We start from the raw sequence: 24,555 nt of genomic DNA on the forward strand, positions 1-24,555 counted from the left end.
AGTTAGATTCTTGTACATAGGGGGCAGCATTATAATAGTTATATCCTTGTACATAGGAGGCAGTATTATAGTAGTTATATTCTTGTACATAGGAGGCAGTATTATAGTAGTTATATTCTTGTACATAGGGGGCAGTATTATAGTAGTTATATTCTTGTACATAGGAGGCAGTATTATAGTAGTTATATTCTTGTACATAGGGGGCAGTATTATAGTAGTTATATTCTTGTACATAGGAGGCAGTATTATAGTAGTTATATTCTTGTACATAGGGGCAGTATTATAGTAGTTATATTCTTGTACATAGGGGGCAGCCTTATAGTAGTTATATCCTTGTACATAGGAGGCAGTATTATAGTAGTTATATTCTTGTACATAGGGGGCAGTATTATAGTAGTTATATTCTTGTACATAGGAGGCAGTATTATAGTAGTTATATTCTTGTACATAGGGGGCAGTATTATAGTAGTTATATTCTTGTACATAGGGGGCAGCATTATAGTAGTTATATTCTTGTACATAGGAGGCAGTATTATAGTAGTTATATTCTTGTACATAGTGGCAGTATTATAGTAGTTATATTCTTGTACATAGGAGCAGTATTATAGTAGTTATATTCTTGTACATAGGAGCAGTATTATAGTAGTTATATTCTTGTACATAGGAGCAGTATTATAGTAGTTATATTCTTGTACATAGAGGGCCGTATTATAGTAGTTATATTCTTGTACATAGGAGGCAGTATTATAGTAGTTATATTCTTGTACATAGTGGCAGTATTATAGTAGTTATATTCTTGTATATAGGAGCAGTATTATAGTAGTTATATTCTTGTACATAGGAGCAGTATTATAGTAGTTTTATTCTTGTACATAGGAGCAGTATTATAGTAGTTTTATTCTTGTACATAGGGGGCAGTATTATAGCAGTTATATTCTTGTACATAGGGGGCAGCATTATAGTAGTTATATTCTTGTACATAGGGGGCAGTATTATAGTAGTTATATTCTTGTACATAGGAGCAGTATTATAGTAGTTATATTCCTGTACATAGGGGCAGTATTATAGTAGTTATATTCTTGTACATAGGGGGCAGCATTATAGTAGTTATACCCTTGTACAGAGAAGGAAGTATCTATATATTTTTTTTAACTATGTACTGTACAGTTTTACTTTTTTTTATTTATTATTTAGATATTGAATTCATGTTTATTGATTTCTATTGGTTTATATGATTATTTGATATTTGAACACGACTTCTCTGCACCAGATTATCTCAAGTCCACAAATGAATTAATTGTAGAATCGAATATTCATGCAAACGTTCTTGATTATATTAATAATAACAGAGCAACCAAACTTGAATAAGACAACATTTCGGCCTTGCTTCCTTCCTCAAGGTCTCTAGATACAAAGAAAAATAGAAATCAAGGAATTCATATAACAGCTGAATACATAAGAAACCGAAAAAACAATATAATTGTATGCAACCAGTATTCATAATAAAGCAAAATCTTGTATAATGTGCATAATACAGCTTAGATTCACATCATAATATCACAGCTATGATAAGGAGCTCTGATACAAAGAGTTACAACCATAACTGAGACAACAGGTATAACAAAAATAATAACAAACAGTAACTGGAGAAAAAGAAAATCAAATGTCAGCACTCTGCCAACAATATGCCTAAGCAGAGGTTGCTTGGGGTAAAGTATGAGAGCTCCTTATCATAGCTGTGATCTTATCATGTGAATCTGAGATGTATCATGTACATTATACAAGTTTCTGCTTTATTATGATTACACTAGTTGCATACAATAATATTTGTTGTGAATACATTTGAATTAGATTTGAGTTTGGGGCTCCCTCTTGTGGTCAGTGCTGGTAGTGCAGTTGACTTGCAGAATGGGAACCAGACAGCTGAGGAGGATTGTCAATCAGGCCATTCGGATTGTGCCTATATAACTGAGTAGTTTCATCCTGTTCCTTGCCGGTGCTCAATGTATCTCCTGTGTTCTAAGGACATTCTGAAACCAGCCCTTTTCTCTATGTCCACAGAACTCTCAGATAAGTTGGTCTTTGTAGCTCTGCTTATGGTTTTAACTTTCTTGTTATTTTGCCTGAGTGGAGTTCTTGGTGGAGTTGGATCATTCCCTGCTGGTAGTATCTGTGTACCTTGCTCCATGTTCTGCTATGTATTGTGTTTTATCATGCTTGGTACTAAATTCAGTCCCTCCTCTATATCAGAGTTTTTCTTGGATACCAGTAACACCAGAGTACTGATATAGTGGGGAGAGCCTGTGTAGGCTCAATATTTTTCCATATCATCCGTGCTGGTGTTTACTAGGGTTTTTACGGCTGCAGTCAGTGCTCTTTTCTATCCTTTCCTATGCAGATAGTTTGGGCCTCATCTTTCCTGAATCTATTCTCTAGATATGTATTGTGTTTTCCTACATCACCGTAGTCTTTACATGTGGGGGGCTATCTATATCCTTGGGGATTGCTCCGAGGAAGATTAGCTTTTCTAATATTTCTCTCTGTAAGATTATTTAATTCTCCGGCTGTGTCGAGGCGACCAGGTCATCATAGGCACGCCCCACAGCTACTTCTAGTTGTGTGTCAGTATTAGGTCTGCAGTCCGTTAAGGTTCCAGCCACTCTGGTTATTTTTTTGGTTTCCGAGTTTTTGTCCTTTTTCTGATCCTCCTCGGTCACTAAATCATAACAAATAATATTGTTTAGGTTTTTTGAATTTTTTTTATTATGTTTCCAGCTATTATATGAATTCATTGATTTCTATTTTTCTTTGTATATAGATATTTCACATTTCTATACATACCCTTAGGTCTCTTATTGGTGCATAGTTCCGAGGGACCTTGTTCTTTGTTCTTAGATAATATATAAACTGGTCACCTGAGCTAATAAAACAAAATTGTATGGTACACTATACTATAGCTTGTGTGCTGTTAGGATTTCCTGAGCACTCGTAAGACTAATCTTACTAATTTGAAGTTCAAATAGCATAGAAGGAGTGTATTTTGCTCACAAACATGTTGTCATGAAGAGGGACCCAGATACCCAGATACGTTTCATACCATCCGGATCTCAAGTGAGAATGGACCCTGTAGAAATGGTAATGCTAAAGCTGCAGCATAAGGTAAGAAGATTATTCTTCCAATCTTGCCTTACTTTTTCTGAGAACCTGGACTATCTCCAATCTGGGCGAATTATTTTGTATTAAATAGTCAGCTCCAAGAACCTAGAAAGTTACTTATGCCTTTGTGAACTGTGTGTATGGGATGTAACCAGTGTGTAAGTGTTAGCATTGTACTGGTCATTGGTCTGAGAGGTTTGATTGTAACATAAGTGGATTGTATTAATGATGATTGCTGGCAGCAGTCTCCTATATTACAAAGAAAGCCTATATAGGTTCCATCCCCTAGACAAAAAAGAGACAAAGTATTCATATGATAAAATGGTCAAACGAGGAAAAAAAGAGAGAAAAAGACCATAGCGATAGGTAGGAGTCCCCACTGTTTTTACTTCTTTGGTCGTGGTGTCCCTGTCCAAATAAGATAGAAGATGGGCAATCTGCACAATAAAGAATCTATTATAGAGATTATTGTTTAACACTAGAACTACTGGACTCGTGACACCTATATAGAAATACATAGTGCAAAGTAGTCAAAATGACTACCTCAGTAGTTCTAGTGTTAAATTGTGGAGTAATCAAACCCAAGCTCAATTTCTCTTATCCTATTTCTTCTAACAAAAGACTAGCTGGATGAGATGTACACCACTGCCCCTACATCGGTGGCGACTGTAGAAGACAGAGAAAAGTCTGGCTGAGTGTTTAATGAACAAGTAATTATGCTGGCCTTACTATGTTAAAGTAGGTTTTGATACTTCAGATATTTCTGGGATTTTTTCGGGGCTGTGAAGATTAAAGGAAGATTTTACACTCAAAATATCTATGTAATCTTGAATCATTGAAGGATGGACCCTTTGTTGTCTATTACAAATGAATCATGCATACATGTGGGTGTTTTTAAAATAGCACATAGCTGCATAGTAAATACAGACACTCCCAGCATTCACCTACATTAGCTTACCCCCCGAGTAGGTCTTTGTTTCAAGAGTGAAATCCTATCCCTATAAACTTTTTAACAACTAAAATTATCAAAAGTATTTTCTGTTATTTAGACATCTAACAAATACAGGTCAGATATAATTGTACAGGTTGCATAATTTGAGGCATTGATAAATGAAAAAGTAAATGATGTGACTGCACATATTAAAGGGAACCTGTCACCGGATGTTTATAATACTCACCTAATGGTCGGTGCAGACCAGACTGGTCGGATGGGCTTCTCCGTTCTCTGGGTCCGCGTCTCCTCTTTCGGCCATTTTTGTTATCCTTCTTCTGAAGTTAGTGTGGATGACGCGTTCTACTTCATCTACACTAGCCGGGATTGAGTTCCCGCGCAGGCACACTACAATACTTTGATCTGCTTTACTCAGGGCAAATCAAAGTGCGCCTGCGCAGGACCTCAATGCCGGCTAGTGTGGATGATGTAGAACGTGTCCTGCACAATAGCTTCAGAAGGAGGACAAAGATGGCCGAAAGAGGAGGTGTGGACCCGGAGAATGGAGATGCCAATCCCACCAGTCTTCTCTGCACCAACCGTTAGGTGAGATTATAAACATCTGGTGACAGGTTCCCTTTAATAATTAGTAGATATTAGCAGATTGAGACTTAGGAATCAGTATTTTAAAGTCCTACATCACTAGATATGACAGAATAGAGAGAACAACCCAAAAAATCCATCTTAAATGACTTACCCCAGAGAGAGATGAGATGATAGAAGATATTTTATTCATTTGTAAAAGAATTGAATGGGTCTAACAGACATGTAACAGCTTTTGTGAAGGAAATAAGAAAAGGTGAGAGGAGCAGGAGTGGTTTCAAACAAAGAAGGGTAAGTTTTCGCTCTACTAGAAAGGCCAGGGGAGAGGGAGAGCAAGTCCTCCCAAATTACCGTCTTATTGTCTATTCAACTCCAGGGCATTAAGATATTTGCAAACGTAATTAGCAATCGTTTGTTTTTATTCTACTGATCCTACCTCAATGATTAAATTAACTGTGGACAGAAGTTTAGATTTCTTAATAGATACTGAAGCACGGAAGTCTGTTGTGTATGTGAATGATGGATTTCTGTGGGAAAACATCAAAGTATTTTATGGTGATTTACTTGCAAAATCTATTTTTATTCTGTGCCTCTGCTCTCAGACTGCCAGTATTTATTTCTTTTTGTGTTTTTTTCCCCTTCATAGACATAAATAGTTCACAATACACATGGGCAGCGTAATCACGAGGTACCCAAAGTTCATCAGCAATGTATATTGTTGAAATGACATCAACTCTGAAAAGAAAAGTATAAATATAAATGGACTTCTCCATATTCGGAGATTGGGTTGCTTTAGTTTATAGTTTGTAGATAAATTATTGCTTTCTGTCCTGTTAAAATCTTATGACATGAGATATCTATTTTCCTATTGTGTTTCCCAATAGAGGATAGGAAGGTTACAAAACAGCAGCCTAAATTGGCTCAAAAACATGGTTTACAGCCGAAACCTGTGGCTTACTATTCAGCGAGACTGGACCCTATCGCCAGGAGTATCTCATGTATCAGAGCCACGTCTGTGGTTCAAGGTCCCAAAAGTAGTTCCTGATTACAAAGTGGCAATTAACATAATATTTATGGTATTCTCGGGTACAATCTCAACAATGTGCCTTACTCGTGCCATAACTGTGGGACTCGAGTGATGCACAGCTTTAAATCCAGATATGCTTTGGATAATGAATTCAAAAAGGGGAGAAAATATGTCACCAATTATATTCTCTAATAGCGGAGGACACAGCAGACATACATGCTGGAGAGAACCTGAAACTAGCCCTTCCCCTGTTAAAAATGTACATTTATGATTTAGGCGGGCTTTGCACGTTGCGATATCGCAAGCCGATGCTGCGATGTCGCACACGATAGTCCCCGCCCCCATCGCAGGTACGATATCGTATGATAGTTGGCGTAGCGAAAATTATCGCTACGCCAGCTTCACATGCACTCACCTGCCCTGCGACCGTCGCTCTGGCCGGCGACCCGCCTCCTTCCTAAGGGGGCGGGTCGTGCGGCGTCATAGCGACGTCACACGGCAGGCGGCCAATAGCGGCGGAGGGGCGGAGATGAGCAGGATGTAAACATCCCGCCCACCTCCTTCCTTCCGCATATCCTACGGAAGCCGCGGTGACGCCGGTAGGAGATGTTCCTCGCTCCTGCGACTTCACACACAGCGATGTGTGCTGCCGCAGGAGCGAGGAACAACATCGGACCGTCGCGTCAGCGTAATTATGGATTACACCGACGCTGCACCGATGATACGATTACGACGATTTTGCGCTCGTTAATCGTATCATCTAGGTTTTACACACTACGATGTCGCATGCGATGCCGGATGTGCGTCACTTTCAATTTGACCCCACCGACATCGCACCTGCGATGTCGTAGTGTGCAAAGCCGCCCTTACAGTTCATCTCTGCCACAAGACAGCCTTTCCAATAAAGAAATAAAAACAATGTTATACAATAAAACTCCACAATAATCAAAATACATTTTACAACGTGAGGGCAGTTGCAGCTTAAACGCTCTCCAACCTCACATGCAATCAAACTCAGACTGGGAGGTAGCTATCTTGCCCACTGTTCAAAGACATATTGTCAAGTTTGGAAGTTATCTCATTAACATGGGATAGGGAATAGGTTACTAATCACTGGTGGTATGACAACTGGAACACCCACCGATCCTGAAAAATGCCCCGTGCGTATTGCTCGTCACTAAAGAGACTGTGCTGAGGAACCACTGGACAACGGAGGGACCCGTACTTGCCCAGCTGACCCCTAGGACTAGGACAGACAAAGATACAGACAGGCAGAGTCACTGGTGTAGCAGGTGCAGCCGGGGCAGCTGGGGCTGACAGTACAGCCAAGATGGATGTACAAAGTCAGTTGGGCTACAGAGACCACCAGGACCGCTGAGGTGGATGGCACGGCCAGGAGGATGGACTAATGCGGGCATCACATGGTACGATATATCTGGCGATATGTTGTCGGGGTCACGGATTCCGTGACGCACATCCGGCATTGTTAGAGATGTCGTAGCGTGTGACACCTCCGAACGACTGTGAACGAGCAAAAATACTCACCTTATTGTTGCTCGTTGACACGTCGTTCATTTTCATAATCTTGTTCCTCCTTCTGCGCGCCAGTTGTTTGTCGCTCCACGGGCAGCACACATCGCTCCGTGTGACACCCCGGGAGCGATGAACACAGCTTACCTGCGTCCTGCTGGCAATGTGGAAGGAAGGAAGTGGGCAGGATGTTTACGTCCCGCTCATCTCCGCCCCTCCGTTTCTATTGGCCGGCTGCCGTGTAACGTCGCTGTGACGCCGAACGTCCCTCCCCCATCAGGAAGAGGATGTTTGACGCCCACAGCGACGTCGCTCGGGAGGTAAGTGCGTGTGACAGGGGGTTAACGACTTTGTGCGCCACGGGCAACTAATTGCCCATGAGCACAAACAACGGGGGCGGGTGCAATCGCTTATGCGATCGCATGATTTATTGTCCCGTGTGACGCCCGCATAAGTCACTAGTATGGTAGATGAGGCAGATAACATGACCAAGGGTGGTGGGGCAAAGTTACTAGGGGAAAAACACAAGGGCACAGGGAGCTGGCAAGAGAAACAGCATACTGACAGGGAACGCACACTGCACAGGCTCCAGGAGGGGGAAGCAAAGAGCACTCATGTGGAGGACCGCTGGGAAGCTGGACAGCATGGTAAGAGCCGACCGCGGCGGTGAGTAAAAGCGCGTCCCTGAATGGAGAGGAGTGAGAAGTGCAAGGACACCAGCACTACACTGTGTGAAGGACGCATAGGTTAACCATGTGCAATGCCATTCCATTCATTGTTATAGAAGTTCTGAAGACCAGCTGAGTGATAGCTCCAATGGTCCAATTTAGGATGAATGGAAAAAGACTGTGAAAATACAACCACAATTCCATTCTCTTGGTTCTGTTAAGATTCATGGGCTCAGACCATTCAGAACCCCAGCAAATGGGGAGTTATTTAGTATCATGTGGATAGAGGATACCCTCCAAGCTTGAAAACACCCCTGTACATAAAATACAAGTTGAAACAAGAAAAGTCCCACCTCTTTAGTGAAGCTCCGCCCTGTGGCGATTTTGGAGGCAGTTCTTGTTTTTGGGATCTATGCAATATTATTGATTTCTTTTGGGATACCATTTTTCATTATTTACATATCATTGGCTCTCTGTTAAAATTAACTAAAAGATCCCATTTGCCAGAGAAAAATATTTATATGATTGAACACCAATAAAAAGCTAAAATAATCTAATAATCCAAATCTATTCTGTAGTGAGAACAGAAGCTCATGTTATGTACAATCTCCGGGCATTCATATATAACAAAACATTCCTCCTGGTATCACCCATCTGTGTAAGAGAAGAAAGCGGTAAAGAACAGAACCCTACCCAGATGGTGTTGTCATGATGATACGGTTTCCAGTTGCGTCCGGTATCGCTAAACATAACAAAGAAACGTGTCACCCAGTCCGAGCTTCCGTGTCGTCCCTGTGTGGCTGTCCCGGTGATGTCAAATCTCTCTCCCAAATCAATCTGCAGCCATTGCTTTTTATTCGATTCCAGAGGAGTCCAACCACCGGCTCCTGTGAGAAAACAGGAAAACACAGAACAGATAAATACAGGGGATCCAAATAAAAAAAGTACAATTCTTCAAGCTTTATTCAAATTTCATTTAAAAAAAACTTGAACCTCCCAGGTGGTAAATAAAAAACATTTTGCCAATTCTAAAAACTCTTTTTAAAAACATCTTTTTTTGCCAATCTCCTCCACTCACTGGTTGGTGAACTTTTTCAATGCCGAAGAAGAAGAAACCATCCATAGTTCCATTATGTGTGTCCACAAAATGTTTGGCCGCACTAGAATACTTTATGGTTTTACTCTAAATATTTAGTATATGATTTGAGATCCTTTTTAAAATGTACGGTTGTTGCCGGTTATGTATTTCATTTTGAAAATGTTCACATGTAGTGATGGGTGAACGCGAACTGTAAAGCCAAATACCTACAGTCTTCCATGGACCTCGAACACTGAGTTCTCAGGGAAATCTGTGTTAGGCCGGTGTCAAACTTGCAAGTGCCTCGTGTGTATCTCGCACGAATTTCGTGTTGCATCACCCAGCATGGACTCACACTCTCCTCACAGGAGCGGGTCGGTTGCATGCATCTCTATACAACCGACCAGCTCTTGTGAGTCCGTGCCAGGTGATGCAACGCGAGACTCACGCAAGATATACACGAGGCACTCGCAAGTGTGACACCGGCGTAACTGTTCAGATTCAGCCAGCCGAATATTTTAAAATAAATAAAGGAACAAGAAAATAAGGAATAAAGCAGGAGCATTATACTTACCAGGCATCCAGCACAGCTGTAACACTACTTCCGGGTCTATTCATTAACCCTCATAAATTTTCACTGCTTTCCCCACCCACTGTCAGTCCCGGTCAGTCAATGCCTCACCCTGTGTGACAGAGTCTGTGATTGCCTTGAATCAAACACACTGTCTCTGTCCCTATAGTGGTGTAAAAATAAATGAATTTTCCTAGTGTCTACCCATATTGTGATACCCAGCGCAGATAAAGCATTTGGCTATAGGTTGCAGCCTCCAAATGTGTGGTTATATTTGCTATGTATTAAAATAAGAGAGACCCCATGCGGCTTTTTTAAAAAAAAAAATATTTAATTAAATAATATAAAAAAATGGAGTGCGGTCTTCCTAATTTTGATACCCAGCCATGATAAAGCAGACAGCTGGGGGCTGGTATTCTCAGGCTGGGGAGGTCCATGGTTATTAAACTCTCTCTCAGCCTAACAATACCAGCCTGCAGCCACCTAGAATTTTTGCATCAATTAAATGTGACAATTTCAACACTTTACCTGGCTCATCTAGATTGCCCTGGTGTGGTGGCAATTGGGATAATGTATGGAGTAAATGACAGCTCACAGCTGCCACTAAGGCAGGCTTTACACGTTGCGACATTGCTAGCAATTGCTAGCGATGTCCAGCGCGATATCACCCGCCCCCATCGCACATGCGATATGTGGTGATTGCTGCCGTAGCGAACATTATCGCTACGGCAGCTTCACACGCACATACCTGCTCGACGATGTCGCTGTGACTGCCGAACTATCCCTCCTTCAAGGGGGAGGTGCGTTCGGCATCACAGTGACATCGCCGCAACGTCACTAATCGGCCGGCCAATAGAAACGGAGGGGCGGAGATGAGCGGGACATAACATCCCGCCCACATTCTCCCTTCCGCATTGCCGTCGGGACGCAGGTAAGGAGATGTTTGTCGCTCCTGCGGGTTTACACACAGAGATGTGTGGAGCTGCAGGAATGACAAACATCGTACCTGCGGTCGACCCGACATTATGAAAATGAACGACGCTACACTGATCACCGATTTTCGACGCTTTTGCGATCGTTTATCATCGCACCTAGAATATACACGTTGCGGTGTCGCTACCGGCGCCGGATGTGCATCACTAACGACGTGACCCCGACGATATTTCGGAAGCGATGTCGCAACGTGTAAAGCCCCCCTAAGCCCTGAGTTAGTAATGGAATGCATCTATGAGATCCCACAATACTAATACTGTAAGTGAAAAGAAATAAATACATTACCCAAAAAAATCCTTTATTTGAAAAAAATGCAAAAGAATCCTGCATCTTCTGGTAAAAAAATGCATCAATATCGTATCAAAACCGCATCGGGTTTAGATGCATTTTTGCCACAAGATGCAGGTTTGGTGCAGAAATATGGTGTATAAATGTCATCACCAAATCTGGATCTCCTGTCATTACATTGCATCAAAACTGCACTGCAATTGGATGCTTTTTTTATTCCAGGAGATGCAGTATTTTTTGCAGTAATTTGGTGTATAAATTTCAGCATCATATCTGCATCTCTTGGCAAGAAATCCACAATTTCCTGCTAGGAGATGCAGGTCACATTGCGCTGAGTGAGTTCACCTGAGGTGAGGTCTCAGAACAATGAGGTCACCTTAGGTCAGTTTACCTGCAGTCACAGATGGGCTCCATGAGAACCTCCAACTGTGACCCCAAATAAACTGAGTCAGTCTCTGCCTGAAGCCACAGCTGATGGTCAAGTTTTCTAATGTGCCCACAGGCTGCAACCTCAGTATGTAGCAGAGCAAGGATTATCATATATCATCATATGGATTACATTGCAACTGTGTGTTTGAGTTTAATAAATTGAAGAATGAGGGTATTTTTGGGGGAGATTTTATTTCAAATAAAAGATTTTTTTGGTGTTTGTGTTTATTTCTTTTCACTTACAGTATTAGTAATGGGGGGATCTCATAGATGCCTCCCATCACTAATCTAGGGCTTAGTGGCAGCTGTGAGCTGTCATTAATTCCTTATATTACCCTGATTGCCAACACACCAGGGAAATCAGGATGAGCCAGATAAAGTACTGGAATTGTCAAATCTAATGGATTCAACAGTTTTGGGTGACTGCAGGCTTCTATTTTTAGGCTGAAGTGTGGGCCTCCCCAGCCTGAGAATACCAGCCCCCATCCGTCAACTTTATCATGGCAGGGTATCAAAATTGGGGGGACCTCACACCATTTTTTTTAATTATTTATTTAAATCATTTTTTTTAAAACTGCATGAGTCCCTTATTTTGATACACAGCCATGATAAGCACACGGCTATGCTGTGCTTTATCTGTGCTAAGTATCACAATATCGGGGGACACTATGCCACTTTATTTATTTTTACACCACTATAGGGACGCAGACAGCATATGTGGTTTGAACCAATCACATATACTGTTACAGAGGGTAGAGACACGGTTTGACTGCAACCAATCACAGATGCCAAGACTGACGATGGGTAGGGGAAGCAGTGAATATGTATGAGAGTTAATGAGCGGACCCAGAAATAGTGTTATAGCCGCGTGGGAAACTTGGTAAGTATAACTGTTCAGCTTTAATCTCCCTAGCCCTTTCTACCACCATTCTACAGCACAATGTTCGGGTCCCCATAGACTTATATGGACTGCGGGTTCAAGTCCAGTTCCAAACTGAATTTTTAAAAAAAAAAACAAATCCAGCTGGACCCGCCAAATTCGAATATCTGGAGGTTCACCCATCTCTGGTTATATGCATTTCAATAGACAACATATTGCGAGCTACAATAAATGGTTGAATTGATGGTATATATGTAGGCATTTTTTGGGTATAGCTGTATATGTTGCAATTTTGACCAGCACACTTAAAAAATAACCATTGACAATTAACCATTTATAATTATGATTTTGCTTTTGATACAAGCTTGAGGCAAGCTTAGTACCAAGAGAAACACCTCTTTTTGACACACATTTAAAGTCATTGGATAAGATAGTACTGAAAATAGCAAACAGGAATATATATAGAAATCATTTGTTTGATATGATTACAGTAGTCTACCAGTATTACTAATGTAATTCAATTATTACTGCTAGTTTTTCTTTTGTTGTTTTTTTTTTTTGGTGGTGGGCAGGGCCGGCTCCAGGTTTTTGTGGGCCCCGGGCGGAAGAGTCCCAGTGGGCCCCATCCACACGCAGACACACATACGTACACATACATATACATATTTAACGACAAACTCACAAAAATACATATAGAACTGACACATCTATACAGTCATATACACTGACATACATAGATACACATCATACATGCATACAGACAAACACACAGCTCTGCTGGATACATACATACAGACACAGCGCTGCTACATACATACACACATAGCTCTGCCACATACATACACACATAGCTCTGCTATGTACATACACACATAGCTCTGCTATGTACATACACACATAGCTCTGCTATATACATACACACATAGCTCTGCTATGTACATACACACATAGCTCTGCTATGTACATACACACATAGCTCTGCTATATACATACACACATAGCTCTGCTATGTACATACACACATAGCTCTGCTATATACATACACACCTAGCTCTGCTACATACACACATAGCTCTGCTATGTACATACACACATAGCTCTGCTATGTACATACACACATAGCTCTGCTATGTACATACACACATAGCTCTGCTATGTACATACACACATAGCTCTGCTATGTACATACACACCTAGCTCTGCTATATACATACACACCTAGCTCTGCTATATACATACACACCTAGCTCTGCTATATACATGCACACATAGCTCTGCTATATACATGCACACATAGCTCTGCTATATACATACACACATAGCTCTGCTATATACATACACACCTAGCTCTGCTATGTACATACACACCTAGCTCTGCTATATACATACACACCTAGCTCTGCTATATACATACACACATAGCTCTGCTACATACATACACACATAGCTCTGCTATATACATACACACCTAGCTCTGCTACATACACACATAGCTCTGCTATGTACATACACACATAGCTCTGCTATGTACATACACACATAGCTCTGCTATGTACATACACACATAGCTCTGCTATATACATACACACCTAGCTCTGCTATATACATACACACCTAGCTCTGCTATATACATACACACCTAGCTCTGCTATATACATACACACCTAGCTCTGCTACATACAGACAGAGACAGACACGCGCGGCTCCGGGGGGGGGCATAAATCGGGGTTGGGGAGGGTACATACCGCTCAGGTCACGGTGGAGAGGGGGCCCACACAGCGCCGGAGGGACACGCTGTGCTGGGGGTCGCTGGCTGGCACTGCAGCTCTCATCTGTGGGACTGAGCAGGATGCCGGTCTGTAGCTCCGCCCACAGATGAAGTTCAAACCAGGAAGTCTGCGCGCCTTAAAGAGACGGCGCCGCAGATTCCTGCCGAGGACTGAGGTCCCCGGAACTCGGCCCGGGGACCGCAGAACTAAGGAGAGTGGGCCCCGGCCAAGGTGCACCAGAGCTGACGAGGCCGAGTGGGCCCCCCCCGGCTCTCCAGGGCCCCGGCATTTGCCCGGGTATGCCGGGTGCTGACGCCGGCCCTGGTGGTGGGCCATCATATTATGGGTGTCAGGTCTGAGCATTCCTACATGAACAGTGTCCTGGAAAGTGGATTGGTCAAAGTGGGCCAGTTGAATGGCCACCAAGGTCTCCCGATCTGACCCCCTTAGACGTTTATCTTTGGGGTCATCTGAAGGCAATTGTCTATGCCGTGAAAATACAAGATGTGCAGCATCTGAAACAATGGATACTGGCAGCCTGTGCTAGCATTTCTTCTGCGGTGTTACTATCAGTGTGTCAAGAGTGGGAGAAGAGGGTTGCATTGACAATGCAACACAATGGGCAGCACTTTGAACCCATTTTATAAGTGGTCATAAAATTGTAAATAACTAATGACCAAATAAAGTTATGTTAAAACTGGTACAAATCGGTGCCGCCATAACCGCAAGCAGCCTGTTGCGGTTCCTGTTGCGCCCAGGTGCTGGCTGCCGTTTTTGGCCGTGCCTCGGGTCATCCAGCTGCCTGCTTCCTCCTCCACATCTAAGTGTGGATAGGCGGCTAGTGCGCATGCGCGCAACGATTTACCCCAGCCAGAGCCTAAGTCCAGTGTTTTGCCTAGTGAGCATGCTCAGCCTGATAGTGCCATTTCTGAGGCCAAGTCCTCAGTTTAGGCTACTGAGCATGCTCCTACACTTAGTGCGAAAAGCCTCTTTGCACAGGTACTTGGACATCGTGCCGTGAAGACCTGTGTTGTGCCTACTGAGCATGCTCAGGCAGATAGTCTGATTTCTGAGACTGTTGTTCAGGCTACTGAGCATGCTCAGGCACTGAGTGCATAAGAGGCTAGGTCCGGTAAGGACCTCACTGGGCATGTCCGTGAGGTGGCAGACTCTGATAGGCTGACACACATCAGGTGTCCTGATGATGTGGCCACTTCGGACTGGCTCACGTAGGCCCGTCCCTATGACATGGCACCTCACCATTGGTCGTCAGACAATGACTGGTGAGGTGTTTGGGACGTGGCAGCCATGAGGTCATCAGTGACGTGGCGGTTTTGGATAGGCTGCTGGTGATGTTGCCGATGACATGGCACTCCGCTATTGGACCCTTGAGGTGCCATTGTGGTCCACCTTGGGTTTTGGGCAGACCCAGGTTATAAAAGGGGCTGGAAACAACATGGAGGTGTGCAGTCTTCTCATATGCTTGTTGTGAGCACACCTCCATGTATAGAGCTTATTGCGGCATAAGCCTTTGTTTGGAAGCGGTAGGTAGGGTTATGCGTCCGGTGCTTGTCACACCAAGACACCCGTGGCTCAGCACGTTAGCGTCAGGTGCCGGGCTTCCACCTCCTACCATCCAGTCCTGCTTGTGCAGCCCAGAGTTAACTGGGCTGTGGCTGCTGCGCCTACTGTCCGGTTGTGCCCCCTACCCACACGGACAGCGTACCCCAGGACCCCTGTGGCGTTAACAAGGAGTTCCTGGGTTGGGTGTGTGTACCCTGTTCCCCTCGTATCGACTCCCCAGTCAACGCTACTGGTGTGACCACCTGGCCTGACGTGTCCTGCACACGCGTGGCCAGTCGAGAGGTGACCAGAAACGCTAATCGGAGTACTGCTCAGCCTGACGTGCCCTACACACGTGGCTGACAGGGCACTTTCGCCGCACTCTTCCAGTAAACGCTACCTGGTCACCACCCGGCCTGACGTGTTCCTTGCACACGTGGTCAGTGTAGCGCCAGGTGCACCAAAACGCTAACTGGGTTGTCGTCCGGTCTGACGTGTCCCTTCACACGTTACCGGTTCCCAAGTTTCCTGGGTTATCTCAGAGCCATCCAGCTCTGTATTCTCCATCTAACCTTCGGGTTGCCAGCAGCTTCTTTGTCATCTGATGCACGGTGGGCCCCGACTGGCGATTGGGATATTTACCACCTTATCCTGATCTTCCAGTCCCCCCATAACAAAAACCAAGAACACCATTGTTTTTCTTGTAAAATTCTCAATAAGTTTGATGTGTTACATGACCCTCTTCCCATTGGAACAAATAAAGTTGGATCCAAAATGACCAACTTCAAAATGGCCACCATGGTCACCAACCATCTTAAAAAGTTTCCCCCTCACATATGCTAATGAGCCACAAACAGGAAGTTGATATCACCAACCATTCCCATTTTACTTAGGTGTATCCATATAAATGGCCCACCCTGTACAAATAGAGATTGATAATGCTCCAAGTGATGAAAGACTCCTGCACAACGTGATACCTTACAATTCTAAGTACTGAAGAACTGTCCTTGTGAAAACCTGATAACAGAGAGAAATTCTAGAAAGGGGCTTTGTAAACCGCGCCAAAGATCACTGATGAAATCTTGGATTAATGTAAACTTTTTATTCTTGCACAGGTCTACGCGTTTCAGGAGACTCTGCTCCCTTCCTCAGGACCAAACAGGCATAAGTTACATCAAATCAAATTGAGATTCCCTCAGCTAATAGGACGGATTAGATGTTAGTTTTCCCTTGCGTTGCACTGATGAGTTCTGCATCACTGTTCTCACGAGACAGATCTTCCGATGCAAGCAATGCGCTTTGTTCGTCAAACATTAGATCACTTGGAATGTGATCTTCTGACGATACACAATCTACTTTTTCATTTGGATTTTCGCTGTTTGTCAGCGGTTATGGATTGATGCTTGTTTAAAATCGGATTTGTGACTTATGATATAACATAATGAGGCTTTTCATCTTTTTTCTTTTGTGTTGAAATACAGGGGATCGTCTGTAATCACGGCATTGTTCAGAGCCGCGGTTCCCTGCCAAGAAAAGAGCAATTATCAAATCACACATAATGTGAAATGTTGACGTCTTATCAACTTCTTAAGTGTTCTTTTCAGCAAGAATTACATATTTACATCATTCAGAGCTTCTGCTGTTGTTTAAAGGTCCATTAATGCTAAAGATGACAATTTATGCTGATCCCACCCACACAAGCGATGTAAATGTCTGTGGCGGTTCTCAACACTACAAATATGTGCTGTATAGAGGAATAAAGCCCGCGATCGGCACTCCAAAGGAATCCAGCCACATAGTACAAATCCTTAAAAAGATGTATTGATAAAATGTACAGTATTTTTCACTTTATAAGACGCACTGGATTATAAGACGCACCCCAAATTTAGAGAAAAATAAAAGGTAAAAAAATTGGGGTCCTTGTTCTCATCCAGTGGCATCTTACCAGGGAAGGGGGCTGACAGGGGTGGTCGTGGAGCAAGGTGATGGTGCGGCATGTGTCCCAGATGCTTGGCAGGGCTGTGAGGCAGAGAAAACATCCAGGAATGTAGCTTACCAGGGAGTAAGGATGGTGGAAAATTGGAACAGGAGGCTGGAGCGATGCTGCGGGCTGTGCATTGCTCTGTGCTGTGAGCTGGATGCTGTGGGTGCTGTGCATTGTGCTGCAGGCGGTGAGGCAGGGAACATTCTGAAGACGTCGGAGGTGCGGGCTTCAAAGAAATGGCACCCAGAGTCGACGCATGCGCAGACTGAGTTATCTGTTCACCGACAAGCCGAGATCTCATCTGCGCATGCGCCACCTCTGGGCCACATTTTCATTAAGTCCGCTGCTGGGAGAGCAATGGGCCGGAGGCGGCGCATGCACAGATGAGATCTTGAACTGAGAGCTCCATCTGCGCACGCGTTAACTCCAGGCGCCATTATCTGGAGACCGCACCACCGATGTCTTCACAGGATGTCCCCTGCCTCATAGCACCCAGACCGTAGCAGCACAGAGCAGCGCACAACCCTCAGCACCCGCAACATCGCTCCTGCCTCCTGTCTTCATTCTCCACCATTCTTTCCCCCGGTAAGCTACATTCCTGGATATTTTCTCTGACTCACAACGTTGCAGCGCCCGCAACATTGCCCCTGCCTCCTTTCACCATTCTCCACCACCCCCTGGTAAGCTAAGACGCAGCCTCATTTTCCTCCCAAATGTTTTGGAGACAAAGTGTGTCTTATAATCTGAAAAATACGGTACCTTGTTAGCATAGGTAGTCATGTACATATGGATGATTTACAACGTGTTTCGGCTTACTAAGAAGCTTTCTTCAGGTTGGCACTATGGTGCATACAGACTTCTCTGATTTTTATCCTTTTTGACCTGAAGAAGGCATCTTAGTAAGCCGAAACGCATTATAAATCCCCTATATGTACATGGCTACCTATGCCAACAAGGTACATTTTATCAATAAATCTTATTAAGGATTTTTGCTACCTGGCTGGGTTCCTTGGGAGTGCCAATCACTGTCTTCAGTTCCTCTACACAGCACCTGTGGTAACTCTGACGGTGCAGTTCACTCATGATTGATTGACCCGCAGCAGACTGAGGACCAAAATATAATACCAGCTCTCCACTATGAATCTTTATGCTTCTACTATAGGTGAGTGCATACACCTGTAAACACACGCCGCAGATGTACAATATTATACAAAGATAAGCGCCGCTGTCTTTTTCCTTCTACCTCTCCTATAGGGGGATTCATTGGTATTACAGCACTACAAAGAGTTATACACCGCTCAGCGTTCCGAGCTCGGCTAGATCTGCTGCAGAGAAAACAGGGGTTTTATCAGAATGACTGCACAAAGACCAGCAAGTGATACATCACTGGATTCAGGGACTCAGCCCCTACATCAGACTACATAGCAAAAAAAATGATGACAGATTCCCTTTAACCGTTCACATCCAGGCGATTTTCCAATATTTTTTTTTTTTTCCTCCCCTTCTTCCAAGATCCATAACTTTTTATATCTTTCTATCAATATAGCTATATGAGGGCATGTTTTTTGCTGGATGAGTTGTACTTTTGAACAGCACCATTCATTCTGCCCCATACTGGACTGAAAAATAAGGAAAAAAATTCCGAGTGCAGTGAAATTGCAAAAGAAGTGCAATTCCAAGATTGTTTTATTGGTTTTTAATTTACCGTGTTCAATATATTGTAAAACTGACCTGAAAATATGATTCTCCGGGTCGGTACGAGTTTGTAGGTACCACAGATGGATAGTTTTACTTTTATCTAAGGGGTGAAAAAAATTCAGACGTTTGTAAAAAAAAAAAAAAAATTGTGCTTTTGGTGCCATTTTCCGAGACCCATAGCGTTCTCATTTTTCGGGATCTGGGGCTCAGTGACGGCTTAGGTTTTGCATCTTTAGCTGTCGTTTTTAATTATACCATTTTTTGGTAGATGTGATGCTTTGATTGCCTGCAATGTTGCGGTGACCAAAACACTGTAAAGCGGGCTTTACACACTGCGATATCGGTCCCGATATCACTAGTGTGGGCACCCGCCCCCATCTGTTGCGCGACACGGGCAAATCGCTGCCCGTGCCGCACAACATCGCCCAGACCCGTCACACATACTTACCTGCCTGGCGACGTCGCTGTGACCGGCGAACCGCCTCCTTTCTAAGGTGGGCGGTCCGTGCGGCGTCACAGCGACGTCACTGAGCGGCCGCACAATAGCAGCGGAGGAACGAAGCTGAGCGGGACGTAACATCCCGCCCACCTCCTTCCTTCCGCATAGCGGCCGGGAGTAAGGTAAGCAGAGGTTCCTCGTTCCTGTGGTGTCACACGGAGCGATGTGTGCTGCCGCAGGAACGAGGAACAACCTCGTTACTGCTGCAGTAACGATTTTTGAGAATGGACCCCCCCATGTCACCGATGAGCGATTTTGCAAGTTTTTGCAACGATGCAAAATCGCTCATAGGTGTCACACGCAACGGCATCGCTAATGCGGCCGGATGTGCGTCACCAATTCCGTGACCCCAATGAGTTCGCATTAGCGATGTCGTAGCGTGTAAAGCCCCCTTTATTCTATAATTGTGGCATTTTGATTTTTTTTCTCACTATGTCCTTTGCCGATCAGATTAGTTGATTTTCTATTTTGGTAGATCGGGCATTTCTGAATGTGGTGATACCAAATATGTGTTGTTTTTTTTCAATGGGTAAAAAAGGGGGGTGATTAGAACTTTTAGTTTTGGAGAAAGCGTTTTATTGATTTTGCTCGTCCCCCTTGGGGACTTTATGCCTAAACCGTCTGATTGCTTCTGCTGATCAGAGCGATGATCAGCAGAAATGCTGATCTCCTGTGAGTACCAACGCATCTGACCGCACGCTGTCATAGCCATCATTGGCACCCCGTGATCGCATCAGAGGAGCGCTGATGGTGGCAGGAAAAAGCATGATCAACACTAGTGCATGTTAGAACATGCTGTCAGAGTTTGACAGCGCAATCTAAGTGGTTAACAGGCGCAGGTGGATTTGAGATCCACCAGCGCCTGTGAGCTGCACATGTCTTTTGATCAGATCAGCAGGCATGTGTGGGGAACAATGTGGGCTCTCTGCGTGAGCTTGCATTGAAGGAATAGCCACAGCCAAGGATGTAAATATGCGTCCTTAGTCATGAAGGGGTTGCTATTTGGTTACACACCCTTTGGAATAAAAACTGCAATCAATTGCTTTCTATAAATATCCATAAGCTTATTAAACCTTTCACTTGGAATTTTGGACTCTTCTTTTGTAAATTGTTCCAGGTCTCTCATATTTGAAGTTGCCTTTCTCCACTCAGAACTCTTTATTAGTGCTTTGTTTCCAACCATTTCTGGGAGCTTCTTGAATTATGTTTGGGGTCATTGTCTTGCTGGAAGACCCACATTTTAGGACGTAAACCCAGGTTTCTGACACTTATCACTACATTGCGACCCAAAATCCTTTGGTAATCTTCATATTTCATGACGCCTTGTACACCCTGTGCCAGAGGTAGCAAAACAACCCCAAAACATTTATGAACCTCCACCATACTTGACTGTAGGTAATGTGTTCTTTTCCTTCTAATCCTCATTCCATTTTCATAAACAGCAGAAAGATATGCTTTACCAAAAAGCTCCATCTTGGTCTCATCTTTCCACAAGACATTTTCCCAGAAGGATTTTGGCGTACTCCCGTACATTTTGGCAAACTGCAGTCTAGTATTTTTATGTCTCTGTCTTAACAGTGGGGTCCTTCTGGGTCTCCTGCCATAGCAATTCATATTATTCAAATGTTGATGGAGATTTTCTGCTGACACTGATGCCTCCCGAGCTTGAGGGACACTTTGAATTTGTTTGGAACTTGATTAAGTCTACTTATCTATTGTAAGTTGCAACCTTTCATCAATATTTTGCTGCTTTTCACATCCAGAGAAATTAGCTACAGTGCCATTAAGTTGTAAACTCTTAATTACGTTACTCACCATAGACATAAGAATATCAGGATCTCTGGAGAGAGACTTATATTCTTGAAATTGTTGATATTATTCAACAATTTTGATTTTCAAGTCATCAGACAGTTCTGTTTGCTTCTTTCTGTTCTCCATGCTTATTGTGGTAGACACAGACACACAATGCAAACATTAAGTCAACTTCTTCACTTTTTCTCTGCTTTCAGGTGTGATTTTCATATTGCCCACACCTGTTACTTTCTATAGTTGAGTTTAAATGAGAATCACATGCTTTAAAAACAGTTGACAACAATAAGATATATTGCAAAAAAAAATGAATTTGCTTGTACTATTGAATTATGGGAATTTTCCTGAAGGTACCATTCAAATTTTAATTTGGTGTTCATTGTTGAGTCCATCCTCATGTTTAACAAGACATCCATAAAATCCTATAGAAATGCAGCCTTCCAGATACAATTGCAAACATTCTGCCCTATTTGGACTTGGTAAACTATTTAAATTTAGGAAAATTGTTTCTATATTACTATGTTCATATCATAAATAAATCTCCCCAGATGATAGCTGCACTCAGGATATGTGCCGCTCCGCGCCAGCAGCCGGGCTGCTGCTCGGATCCGGATCCGCGGTGGCTTGAGTTGTATTTTTCATTCTTTATGTATCATAAAGCAGTTATGCTTGTTCATATTACTCTGAATTTGGTGTGCACCTTTCACTTCATATAGATTATGTATTTTTTGGCTAGCACCCTGTTCACATTTACAATGGTGTTCCAGCAGTCATTTTGATTGTTATCCAGATAATCACCTGACCTGAATCAAATAGAAAATGTATGGAAGAAACTAAAGCTCAGATTTCATAGAAGGAGCCTACTGGAACTTCAGGATTTGAAGAGTGATGGTGTGAAAGAATGGACCAAAATCACATCTGAGCAATGCATTTGTGACGCCCTGGCCTATCAGGTCATCACAGGGTATTGTGCAATCTGCCCTTCTGCACAGTATCCACTCCTCCTTGGTTACAGATCCTGGTCCTTTGGTGTTGCTAACAGCTGAGCCAATCAAAATCCTAGGAACACTTTACACTGTACCCACCAGACACACCATTGGGGGGCCTGAAGGGAATAGGGCCGCCCACTTGGAGAGTTGGTGAGGGAAAGTGAGAAAGTGACAGAGAGTGGAAAAGGAGAGTGAAAGGAGAGGTGGTGGAGTGATGACCCTCGTGAGGAGAGGTCAGGGATCAGGGCTCCTGTAGTTACTAGGTGGCAGATGTTGGTCTGGGCCTGGAAGGAGCTGGAACCCCGGTCGCAGGGGATTGTGTCAAGGGGCACGGACTGCCAAGAAGGGCAGCCGGTGGCCTTGAGCTATCACCGGGCAGGGGCCAGGGCACGACGGGGTATGTGGACTCTAGGCCGGAAAGTAGCTTCACGCGTCCCGGTAATTTTCACGACAGGGGTGAAGACTTCAAGATTCATCCCCAACCCGCTCCAAAATTGGGGTAATAGCGCACCGATAGGATAGGACTTTCCCAATACAGTCCAAAGAAATCCTATGCGTGAACCCTGAGAGCAAGCTCACTCCGTTAGCCATATGGGTGAGCGGGACCCGAAAAGTTTCAGACTTGAGGGTCCAAAGAGAAACACAGGAGCCAAGGAAAGGGCCACAGACTAACCGCAACACCAAGACAATGGACCCAAGCGTGCTCAGAACTCTGGTTTACAAGCTGTCGATGTGATTATTTCTGGACTGAGTGAGTACACTGAAAACCCTTCTCCTATCCCCAACGGCACCCCAAACGCCAACTACTTAACGGGACCCGGGACATAAACCCCCTACCCACAGAGGGGTAAACATCCTGCTGCTTCAACACCATCACCGGGCTCCGCAACAGCAGGGTGGTCTTTCAGATTACCACGCATCGTGGGTGGCGTCACGAACTTTTAACCCCCTTGTACATACTCCCCCTTTCTTTTGACATTCGAGTGTCAGCACGAACCCCCGGGTCCAGAGACCCCTCGAGCCACCGCGGCTCCGGATTCAAGCGGCTCGGCCGCTGGCACGGGGGTGGTACACACATAACTAGTTTCTCCCTATAGGAGGTGACTAAAAGCCATCACTAACAAAGCCTTTTGTATGAACTATTAAATAAAATTCAGTAAAGGCCCCGTCACATGGTACGATTTATCATGTGATCGCATGAGCGATCGCACCCGCCCCTGTCGTTTGTGCGTCATGGGTAATTTGTTGCCCGTAGAGCACAAAGTCGTTTACCCCTGTCACACGCACTTACCTCCCAAACGACGTCGCTGTGGGCGGCGAACATCCTCTTCCTGAAGGGGGAGGGACGTTCGACGTCACAGCGATGTCACACAGCGGCCGCCCAAAAGAAGCGGAGGGGAGGAGATGTAACATCCCGCCCACCTCCTTCCTTCCGCATTGCCGGTGGGACGCAGGTAAGCTGTGTTCGTTGTTCCCGGGGTGTCACATGTAGCGATTTGTGCTGCCTCGGGAACAACCGGCGCACAGAAGGAGAAACGACATTATGAAAATGAACGACGTGTCAACGAGCAACGATAAGGTGAGTATTTTTGCTCGTTCACAGTCGTTCGGAGGTGTCACACGCTACGATATCTTTAACGATGCCGGATGTGCGTCATGAATGCCGTGATCCTGACGACATATCATTAGATATATCGCACCGTGTGACGGGGCCTTAAGCGTGTTCAATACTCTTTCCCTGTGTGGATTGGATGGGTTGTTACTCACATCTGATGAGAAACTGATATCAATAGCACTTTTAGAAATATATTTACTTAGAAAATTGGTGACTTATTTTACCTGCTGTGTGTATACATACAGTATATATAACACAAAAATGTACCATAATTTCTGCTAATAGCTTCGTTATCAAGGCAATTTGACAGTAGATTTTCCTATTACTTCTAATAAGTACTAATTACTAAATTAATTACTAATTACACTAGTTGTATAGGGCTTGAAAAGGTCTTCAAATAGCATCCAATGTGCCAGCACCAAGCACAGGCGAATTAAACTGTTACCCTCACACAGACTTAACAGTAGCACAATAG

General features: G+C 43.9%; 1 protein-coding gene across 2 annotated transcripts in view; it reads right to left on the reverse strand.

Annotated features, from left to right (window-relative positions):
* The window catches only part of LOC142257877 (contactin-associated protein-like 5), a 512,033-nt gene that overhangs the window by 394,223 nt on the left and 93,255 nt on the right, over nucleotides 1–24,555 (reverse strand). For both annotated transcript variants that reach the window (XR_012727671.1, XM_075330145.1), the window contains exon 3: nucleotides 8,609–8,802. Coding sequence is in view for 1 of the 2 variants with exons in the window: in XM_075330145.1 (XP_075186260.1) it covers nucleotides 8,609–8,802 (194 nt within the window). In the remaining variant the exon portion in view is untranslated. The remainder of the gene's footprint in view (nucleotides 1–8,608; nucleotides 8,803–24,555) is intronic.

Source organism: Anomaloglossus baeobatrachus, chromosome 12, assembly GCF_048569485.1.
Source record: "Anomaloglossus baeobatrachus isolate aAnoBae1 chromosome 12, aAnoBae1.hap1, whole genome shotgun sequence".
Lineage (NCBI taxonomy): Eukaryota > Metazoa > Chordata > Amphibia > Anura > Aromobatidae > Anomaloglossus > Anomaloglossus baeobatrachus.